Source organism: Plasmodium brasilianum, chromosome 11, assembly GCF_023973825.1.
Source record: "Plasmodium brasilianum strain Bolivian I chromosome 11, whole genome shotgun sequence".
In the NCBI taxonomy this organism is placed as follows: domain Eukaryota; phylum Apicomplexa; class Aconoidasida; order Haemosporida; family Plasmodiidae; genus Plasmodium; species Plasmodium brasilianum.
The window spans coordinates 698440-710000 of NC_090124.1; the positions used below are offsets into that span (position 1 = coordinate 698440).

The window sequence follows — 11561 nt, forward strand, 5'->3', positions numbered from 1 at the left end:
CAGTATAAAAAATGAAGTAGGCCACAAAGAAAATAATATACAAAATATAATATTTTATACCAGTAGGTGTATTTGCTCTAGCTGCATAAATATATTTTGTAATATCTTGTACACGTGTACCTATCTATTTGTACAAGTACATATATTTAACTACGCACTGCACAATATAAATTATATTTACGTACTTTCTATATTTGTTGATTGACGTTTTTTTTTTTTTTCCTATATAAACATATATATATATAAGTGGAGTAAAATTAAAATAAAATGATTTATTTTTCGACGATGGCTTTTTTTTTAAATTTCTTCATTTACATTTATATATACATACATATAAACACACATATGAACATAAGTACATATACACGTACATATACACGTACATATATACGTACATAAATATATGTATATGTAAGTATAGAATAAACAAGAGTAAAATATAAAAAAAGTATGGCTGAAAAATAAGTTAAAAATTAATTGATTCGCAGGTACATATATTTTTGTATATTTTAATTTGCGAATAAAGTTGTTTGTTGTTATATAAGAATGAACCCCACTTGTAGAAAACTTATTTGTAACATGTATTTTGTTTTTTTTTTTTTTTGCGAACAAAATAATTTAAATATCTGTAACTCCTTTTCATTTCCTTTTTAAAGGCAACGCCCGTTTGTACTTTTGCAAATAATAATTTCTAATATTATAGGTTTATTTTTTTTCTATGTTTTTCTCATCCATCAGGGGAAAAGGACAAATGTAAATGTACATACAAATAAATATATATATAAACATACATATGTATATACGTATATATATGTGTATAAAAGGGAAAGACGTACGAAGCTACGGGAAAGATTAAGGAGATAAATTGTGCACAAGATAACGCAAAGGAAGGCAAAAATTAACTCAAAACTGTGCAAGGGGATTATCGAAATAGCTTAGGAGGCAAGTGAAAATAGCTCCGAAAACGAGAAGGGAAAATAAAAAATGAAAGTGCAAAAGGATCCGTGTATTCCCTTAAAACTGAGCGATGTATTTTCCCCAGAGAAACCTAGTGAATCCAAGTGCAATGGTAGGCAATTAGACAAAACAAATAAGGAAAAATTCAAAAAGAAATCATGGAGCATACTGAATAAATACAAAATAACAGAATTTAATAAAAGTGAAAAGAATGACATACGTATAAGAAACAAAATATTCGTTGAAAACAGAATAAATAAAGAGATAGGAGGACAGTCAAGTGATGATAGAAGAATAGAATTGTGTGATAGGAATAATGGAGACAGTTATGACCATAGTGAAAAAGTTAAAACAAAGGTAGAAACAGAAAATAGAAATAATGCTTTAAAAGATTGTAAAAAAAGAAAGGTATATAAAAAAAGTAATTTATTAATAGCCAATGGAACAACAGGTATAATTGTTCATAATGGAATAATGTGTTTATCTATGAAAGGAATTCAACCATTTATTGTATCAAGTGTTAAGAAATCTTTTTGTATATATGATATGCATAAGTTGAGAAAAGCATTTATTTCAGATTATTATTCAGAAGATATTAAAAATTTATATTTTGCCAAGAATTGTGTTTATGTAGTTTTTAATAAAAAAGTATATAGAGTCAATGAAACTGGAGGTAGAAAAGTTTTCTTTTCAAATGATCATAAATATAACATCATTGACATTTTTGTTGTTACGGATTACTTATTAACATATAGCAAAAAAGAAATAATTTTATGGGATGACCAATGTAATGATGATGAAGCTTTTTCTGTGAGCAATTCATGCAGTGAGGATTCATCCCAGGAGGATGGACACGGAGATAGAGATAAAGATGTGGAGAGAGATGGCGATAAGGTAGGAGAGCGAGAAGAAATTAAAGATGGAGAGAAAATTGACAGTAAGGTAGGAGATCGAGATGACGATGAAGTAGGAGAACGGGATGGCAATAAAGATGGAGAGAGAGATAGCGATAAGGTAGGAGAGCAAGATAACGATAAGCATATAGAGGAAAAAGGGGATGATAGAAAAAATGAAAATGCATCTGAACAGTGCACCGGTAATGGAAAATTAAGCTGTCAGGGTGATGGTCAAGACGGTACATGGGCTTCAAACAAATCATGCAAAGAAGGAAAAGAATTGATTGGAAAAAATAGTGTGAAAAAGAACAATGATTATGTATTCAAATGCATTTTACTGTTCGATGACAATTCCGATGTTGAAATTAAATGTATTTATCATCCAGATGGATACATAAATAAAGTGATCATACTAACAAATGAGAATAAATTATATTTATATAATATTAATAAAGAGAAAATTATACATGAATATGTATCAATAAATAAGGTAAACTTTAATAAAGGTAAGTTCATCAAATTAATGTCAGGAACATTAAAAAGAGAAGAACTTTATGTTGTTACATCAAATAATGAACTTTACATTATCAATATTGAAAAGGATGAAATAGTATATTCAAAAAATATACATATGAATGATGATACCATAACTTGTGTTAGTTTTTTTAATTATAAACATAATGGTGAAGAAATTTGTGCTGTTCTTCTTGGGACAGAACATGGGAAAATACTTATGATTAACTCAAAAAGTATTCAATATTTTATTTTAAGAAATGTACATGATCATGTAAAAAATATTTTAATATCTCCACAAGGGTATATATATACTGCTGGCTATGATAATACGATTAATTTACTAAACGTTAATAAAAGTACATTTACATTAGATATTATAAAGAAGAGAAATAGTTGTATTGGTATTATTAACAATATTAAATATATAGATGACGAACATTTCAAATTATTAGTATCAGCAAATATACCAGATAAAAAAGAAGGAAACTTATTTATCATATGTCCACATAACCCTGAACAAAATAAAGAATTTTCATGGAATAAAAGAATAAACATTTTGGATAAAACTATAATCGATTTTGACATAAACACAAACAGACATTATGATTGGAATAATATTTTAATTTGCCTAAACAAGTTAGATCGTGTGTATTTAGCATCTTCATATAGAAAAACTGTAGCAAATGAGTACTTATTATTACCCTCGAATATTATGAACAAGCAGCAGAAGCAAATGAAATCAAAAAATTTTATTAACAATGCTGATAATAATGGTGTTTTAAAGGATGACGCATGCGAAGATAACAATTTTATAGACGAGCATAATGATGATACAGAGGAATATAAAATATATGATGAACATAACTCTTTTGATTATAATATCAACTTAAAAAAAATATATAAATATGCGACAAGTGTATTAATATCAACCTGTGGACATATAGGTATTGTTGGTTACAGCGATGGAGAAATTCATTCCTTTAATATGCAATCAACAACATATAGAAATGAGTATAAACTAAATAAGTACTCATTTAAATCTAAGGCACATACAGATGGACTTATACTGAAATTGTATTTGTATGGTGTCAATTACTTCGTATCTGCTTCAAACAGCAGGGAGGATACCTGCCTCAGGGTTTGGAACATATACACTAGTGAACTCACATATTCTTACAATGTTAGAAGTGAGTACATTAACAGTTGTAGTAGTAATAGTATCGGAGGTAATGGCCTTGTCAATACCAGTAGTAACAGCGACGAGGTCAGTGAAGATATTTACATTTCCTCTTTCTATCATTTTAGCATCCTTACCGTTGTGTGTTTATCGAATAAGCACATATTGATTGTGGATATTGAGCAAAAGTGCATTACGAGAAAATTTCGCTTTTCCTTTTCAGTTACTTACGTTACCTTTAGTAAAGATAATAGATTAATATTCTTTGCTTTAAATAATCATACCTTATTAATATATGAAATAATATCAAATACTTTTGTTGATTATTTATTATTTAAAAACGATATTATTTCAATGATTTACAATGACATGTATTTACACACAGCACATAAAAATAACTATAATTTTTTAAATTCTTTTACGAATAAAAATTTATTTAATAATAATAAAAATAACTACTTTGTTAATGATTATAAATTAATTAATGCAATACCGATAGAAGATTTCTCAGATACCGACGACAATTATTTTTACAAGTGTACAAATTTAAAAGAACTAATTAATATGAAGAATAATGACATAGACAACACGTATAATAACACTTTATGTCTGAATGAACAAAACAATGATAAAGATGCATCATTAAATGAAAAAGGGGGAAATAATTATACGCATTTAATTCAGTCATATACGTCTAGAGAAAAACAAATTAATAAAAATTTATTAACAATGTCAGGATTTAATATGTCAAAAATTGCATATATTATATTTTTAGATAAAATTAAGGAAAAATGTAAAGTTGAAGAAAATGTAAAAAGAAATGAACAAATCCCATTTTTTCTCACAGCCAAGTTAGAAAAAAATATAGAATATGTAGATAATAAGGAAAAAGAATTCTTAGAAAATATCACAAAAAATGTTTTTAATAAAAGAGAACAAATAGAGGACCAAGAAGCTGAAGAAGAGAAACATGACGAAGCAACAGAAAAAGTGAACAACAGAAATGTTGTGAGAAAAAGACAAATTTTTAATAGGTATAAACCCCCCATGCCTTTATCTAAACTTCAGGAAATTCTGGCGAAGAACGAGTTCTCTTACATCAGTAAGGATCAAAAAGAAAAATGAAACGGCCAAATGAAATGACCAAATGAAACGGCCAAATGAAATGACCAAATGAAACGGCCAAATGAAACGGCCAAATGAAACGGCAACATGAAATAGCAAAAATGGACAGCAACATGGGGCATCAAAACGAATGATAAGAACGAGGATATAACAAAGCGTCTCATGTTGCTTGTGCGTATATATATGTATATGTATGAACTTTTATATTTATTAATTCGTATTTATACATTTATTTTTAGACGTTCTGAAGTATCTCAAGAGTTTATCTCCGTCGGGTGTGCATTTTAACATCCTGTCTTTAAGTTCAAAGGAAGAGGTTACACATAAATATTTATATATATATACATATATACAAATATTCTAATTTTTTGCACACACCAAAATTTTGTACACAATATTATATATATATATATATATATTTATATAAGTTGTCACGTTATTATGTCCACAATCACATGCTTTATGGGGGTACACCCCTATTGGTTTTTTCCCTAATATTTTATAGCTGGAAAATATGATGAATTTCTTTATTTATCATGTCAAGACGAATGATAATATAGATTTAATTCAGGCGTATATTTTAATATTCCTAAAAGTAAGAAATTTATTTTTTATTTATAAAATCGTATGTACCATAAACATACATATTATTATTGTAAAAATAATTCCCATATTAACATATTTTCTTTTGTTTGTTGTTTTTCTTTTTTTTTTTCCTTTTTATTCCTTTTTTCCTTTTTTTTAATTACGTTTATATTTTCTTTTTAATTACGTTTGTATTTTCTTTTTATTACATTTATATTTTCTCATTATTACATTTATATTTTTTTTTTATTACATTTATATTTCTTTTTTATTATCTTAATACTTTTTATTTCCTATTTTTCTTCTGTTCTGTTCTTTTTTTAAGGCTCACGGAAGAAGATTAATCAAAATAAAAGAAAAAAATTTAAGGAACACTACCAATGTGTTACTTCAGGAAATTCAAGGAAGCTGGTCGAATATTAATTTTTTATTTGAAAATATAATTTTTTTTATCAAGTTTTTGACAAATATACAATTAGAATAATATACCGTAAGACGATCATCTAACTATTTTTTTTTTTTTACCACATAATTTGTTACTGCTTTTGTTTTTTTTTTTTTTTTTAATTTGTTCGCTCTTTTAAATTAATTTTTGAGTATTTATATTAGTTCAAATAGTTCTCTTCAAGTTCGATAAGTATGCAATGATTAATTCAGAATTAGAGCGCAAAGAGGAAAAATATGCAAGTAAAATTTATTAGTGCATTATTTTTAATCGACATAATTTTTGTTATATATCACGAATGTTGTATTTGACATATGACTGCATGTCTAAATACAGGATGTCACTTATAAAAAGAATGTGTTTTACTTTCATTTTCCAAGGGGTATATTTGTCTACATTTTTAATTATAGATAACTTTATTTTATTTTTTTTGTAAAAATACAATTTTTAATTAGATCTTTTTAACATATTGCAGTTTTGAATTATATATATATATATATATATATATATATAGAACAAATAAAATTATTAAGAATTATTTATTAAAAAGTGTTTGAAAATTACAAGAATTCAACAAGGTTATGTAAATATACATTTAAATGAGTGCTATAACTCGTTCATGTTTATTTATGAATATAACTTAGTTGCTTTAAATTCTTATAAAAAAATTCAGACATTTTTTCCATTATATGTTAGGAAATTACCCAATGGTGCATTGTTCATACAATACAAACAATATTAAAAATAAGAAAAAAAATACATGTACATAAATATATACATATATATATATATATATGCTCTTGTTAACTCTACGTTCAGATGATATGTAATAAATTGTCAAAATACACTTTTCTATTCCCATTATTTCCATATACATTTATTAAGTTAAAAAGAGCGTTCGTGATTTTCCAGCAAATTGGTCTTCATAAAATTTTGATGTACTATATAAAAAAAAAAAAAAAAAATATGTACAAATTTTTGTTTTAATATATAATAAGTTATTATCACCCGGACACCACACGGTAAAAGGGATGTGTTTCCATAAGAAAGTAAATATTCATATTAGCTCATGCATATATAAACATATTATTTTTCCTTTATTTTTTCTTTTACGCTGTTGTTGGTTAGCATCGATTACTCTTTGAATTTCTGACAAGTTATAGTTCTCTGGATTAAACCTAAAATTGTCAATTTTAATTTATTACACTTACAGTCTACATTATATATATATATGTATATGTATATACGAATAAGTCAAATGAAGAAAAATGGACTAGCCAAAATGATTAATATTTACTAAAATAAAAATAACTAAAATTTTTTTTTTTTTTTTAAAATAGCTACTTGAAAACTTTGGAGTTTTGCATTTCGATTTCAATCAGAGGCTCCTCATTATAACTGAATTTAGAAGGAAGAATAAATAAAATGATAGTGAAAGAATATTGTATAGTCAAAATAACTAGACAAAAGGCAGTACACGCAAAGGAGTTAAACCTTTATATGTTGAAAGGTTACGTGCTCAGTGATGTAAGCACCGCTACTTTCTCTTATTTTATATCAAATTTGTTTTATCTCTTAACTCGATTAGCTCTAATTTATATTCTAAATTAAGAAATTTGTCTTTTTTCTGCTCTGCTTCAATATGATGAATTAATGTTCGGCAATTATCATTGTAGGAACCACAAGGATTATATTTTATGTTAATTCTTTTTATATATGCCAGAAAATTTACTTTAGGGAAAAAGTTAAATTTAGGCATTATTTATATATAAAATTAAACTTGCAAAATTGCAAAAAATAATGCAATAAATAAAGATGATAAATGATAATATCAAATAATATTCACAAAATATGAAAAATAGCAGAAAATGTTTAAAGGATAGATGAATACATGTATATTTTGAAATACAGCGTATTAAGAAAAAATAAATATACTTTTTATATAATTTAAAAAAATAACGAAATAAGGCGGAATAAAGCGAAACAAAATAAAATAAAAACGAATAGAATAGAATAAAATAAAACCACATAAAACAAAATTAAATAACCTAAAAAGTGATTATGCACATATATTAATAATTTACACTAAAAAAATGAAACGAAAATGTATGTATATAAATAATAGAAAAAAAAAAATGCCCCGAGGTTATGGGAAAAGAGATATACAGATAAAATATTAAAAATAAAACGAGTAACCTTTTAAAATTGATTGAACTTTAATTTAAAAACAAAAAAAAAAACAAATAATAATAATATTTATAAAGGAAAAAAAAAAAAAAAAAAAAGAGTATACATTCAACACATTTTTTCCATTAAAAATATTATTTCTTAAATTTACTTTAAATTTTTATTTCTTTTCCATTTATGTAAATGCCTTAAAACAAAAATATTTTAGGCAGGGCAATCTTTTAAAGTTATGGTTTATGAAACTTTAGATTGAGAATACGTTTTCAAATATATAGCTTTGATGTAGGTCGTTCTTAATTTGCTGGATATTTTTACATAAGTTATCATCTCTTTCGACTTAATGCAAAAATGAAAAATTTCGTACGTATGTTTAGGTGTGTTTAAACATATGTTGAAGCAGAATTCCATAACCCTTAAAGGTGACCTTACACATATATTTATGTTTATACGTACGTAAAAACACGTACATATATATGTATATATATGCATATGTACGTATGTTCATATCCATGCAAGAACCACTAATAAGGTATAGCTTCAAAGTAGCTCTGTTTTATACTTCTTGCTTAAAAGGTTTGGAGAGGTACTACTTGAAGAACAGTCATTTGTAGGTGTTTCGTGTAACCTTTTTTTGGTAGATTTTGTAACGCTTAATTTTTCTACAGACTTATCACTAGACTTGAAGAAGTCCCTTATATCTCTATCCTTTTTATTTTGATTTGTACTATCAAATGGTTTATATTCAGATGATCTTCTTCTAACCTTGGGGGTATTAACTAATGAAGTTGGATATGATTTATTTGTATCATTTGTTAAATCTAACATAAACTTATCAAATTTATTTACTTCCTTTACATTTAGGGAATCCTCCATACCATTTAGTGCAGTAGTTAAAGTATTCCATTTTCTGTTAATAATTTTCCATACAATTTCATCAATAGTATTTTGTGCAATTAGATAATGAATATTCACATTTTCATGAGATGTACCTATTCTATGTGCTCGATCTTCTGCTTGTATAATTTGACCAGGTACCCAATACAACTCACCAAATACTACAGTATTAGCTGCTGTTAAATTTAAACCTATTCCACATGCGGTTAGAGATAATAATGCGATTTTCACATTTTCATCATTTTGAAAACTTTTAATATAAATTTCTCTTTTTTCTATTGGTGTTAATCCATCCACTCGTATGAATATGGTTTTTTTTTCCTTTAAAAATTGATCTATTTCATCCATTACTAGTTTATGATGACAAAATAGTAAAAATTTAATATCAGCATCAATTAAATAGGAAATATATTCTTTTATTGCTTTAACTTTAGCATATCCAGTCATCTTAAACAAATGAGATATGGATATATTTTCATCATCTGCACCATTACCCGAATTGGAATTGTTTAAGTTTGATAGATGTATATCATCAAAATCATCTATATTGATATTTTTCTTTGTTTCTAATTTTTTGTAGTAATTTAAAATTTCTCCTAATTCTTTGGGTGGTATTTCTACAGGAATTTTGGACCTTAATTTTTCAGGTAATTCTTTTAATACATCTTTTTTTAATCTTCGTATCATAATTGTATTGGTTAAAAATAAATGTAATTCTTCAGTATGTTTACATCCCACATATTCAATTTTCCTCGTATATATATTTTTGTCTTTAAAACAATATCTTTCACAAAACTCATTATAATTAAACAGGTTTGGAATTATACTTGACACCTGTTCATACAACTCAGAGGGTTTGTTTAATGCAGGAGTACCTGACAATAAAACACACCTTTTAGCATTTTTTATAATAGGTGTTATTGCTTTTGTTCTTTTCGAAAAAGAATTTTTCAAATAATGAGATTCATCACAAACTATGCAGTTATACTTGTTTTGATATTTATCATTTTTCGTTATTAATTCATATGAAATTATGATCATCTTACAATGACGTGGTATTTCAGCTTTTCCACTTTTAACAACACATATATGTTCTTCATGTATTAAATGAGATAGCCATCTTAAAGCTTGATCTTTCCATTGAAATCGGATAGAAGAGGGACATACGACAATAAATGGCCATTCTTTATGATAGAAAGCCATCAAAGCTAATGCCTGCAATGTTTTTCCTAACCCCATTTCATCACCTATTAATACTCTTCCATTTTTTTTTAATCCAAAATAAACACCTTCTCTTTGAAAATTTTTTAATTCTACATTTAACTTTTCACCTATTAACACATCTAATTTGTCATAATGTTCTTTTGTATATGCACATAAAGTATTCGTTAATATATTTGCAGTAATTTCTGATATTTTTTTAGGTTCTGAAAATTTAGAATAATTTTTAAAACATTTTAGTAAAAAATTAGGAATAGTCTGTACACCCCCTAATATGGTACACTTTTCTTTCAAATTATTTAAAACGTATTCATATTTATCTGATTCAAATGTAATACAAGAGTTATTATTCACTTTTTTTATAGTAGGATTAAATTCAGATAAAATTTTAAAGAGTTCTTTTGAAACAAAATTTTTAAAATTTATAAATTTTCTATTACTATTATTATCTTTTTGTACAATTTTAAAGCTGTCACCACTAAATATTTCAAATGCAACTACTATATCTAATTCTACTTTCTCTTCTTTCTGATTATAAAGATCATTTATTTCTTTCATTATGTTCTGCTCATAATTTCTATATTCGCTGCTGTTCATCTTGCCTACAATCTTTTCCCCCTCACTGCACCCATTAACACCACTGAGATTACTATTACTGCCATTATTCCTACTGATTCTATTCCTATTATCATTCCCATTATTGTTTTCATTACTCTTACAATTACTGTTACTGTTACTATTACCATTAATGTTATGGTTAATGATATGATTATTCTTACCGTTACTCTTACTACGACTGCTACAATTATTGTTGTAGTTTCCATTCCTGCTTTTATCAGCGGAGGAGATGTATTTACAACCCGCCCTTTCGTAGTAGTTACTACAGTTAGTATTATTTTCATGCGTATTATTATTGCTTGAATGTTGCTCACTGTTAAGATTAATATCAATCATATTATCAGTTTCATTACTTTCCCCTTCTCTTTGTAGTATATAGTTTTTAAATTGAATTAATGAACCAGTAGGTTTATCTAGATTTTTAACCCATGTAACATATGACTTGTGTTTTTCAAAAACTTCTTGAAAAGTCTTTCCATTATATTTTCCAAAATTAAAAACCTCCATTTTGTTAATACACAATTTTTTAATGCATTTATGCCCCTTCAGATGTTATGTTAAATGGATTTATATAAGGACATTTAACGCACTTCCAAATAAGAGATATTTACTCCTTTTTACGTTTAACTTATTTTGATTTACTCCTTTATTTATTTCGCTTCTTATTCAGTTTGTTCCTTCTTATACTGTGCGCTTTTTTTATATTTTGTAACGATAATACTCACGCATATACATGTATATATGTATATACGTGTATATACGTATATGCGTGTATATATATATTATATGAATAAATATATTGTGCATATAATTTATTTTTTACGCATGTTTTCTCTTCTATTTTTGGGAGGTTATGCATACGCGCAAAATATTTTTCCATGTATATCTTTTACATAGCTTTTAAAATTAAGTGCATTCCTTAATATTATGTTACACGTTT

General features: G+C 26.0%; 3 protein-coding genes across 3 annotated transcripts; 1 reads left to right on the top strand and 2 right to left on the bottom strand.

The window, feature by feature from the left end:
- Nucleotides 1-984: 984 nt before the first annotated feature.
- On the top strand, nt 985-5740 carry MKS88_003617 (U3 small nucleolar RNA-associated protein 21; the record flags this gene model as incomplete). Its single annotated transcript, XM_067216724.1, has 4 exons — nt 985-4648; nt 4911-4987; nt 5177-5266; nt 5582-5740. 4 exons carry the CDS (start codon nt 985-987, stop codon nt 5738-5740), a joined length of 3990 nt encoding a protein of 1329 aa, XP_067072429.1.
- An 846-nt stretch (nt 5741-6586) lies between these two features.
- Nucleotides 6587-7460, bottom strand: MKS88_003618 (uncharacterized protein; the record flags this gene model as incomplete). The annotated part of the gene is made up of 4 exons (XM_067216725.1): nt 6587-6642; nt 6815-6879; nt 7046-7099; nt 7282-7460. The coding sequence occupies 4 exons, from the start codon at nt 7458-7460 to the stop codon at nt 6587-6589; spliced, it is 354 nt and encodes a 117-aa protein (XP_067072430.1).
- A 965-nt stretch (nt 7461-8425) lies between these two features.
- On the bottom strand, nt 8426-11128 carry MKS88_003619 (DNA helicase; the record flags this gene model as incomplete). Its single annotated transcript, XM_067216726.1, has 1 exon — nt 8426-11128. One exon carries the CDS (start codon nt 11126-11128, stop codon nt 8426-8428), a length of 2703 nt encoding a protein of 900 aa, XP_067072431.1.
- Between the last annotated feature and the right edge of the window lie 433 nt (nt 11129-11561).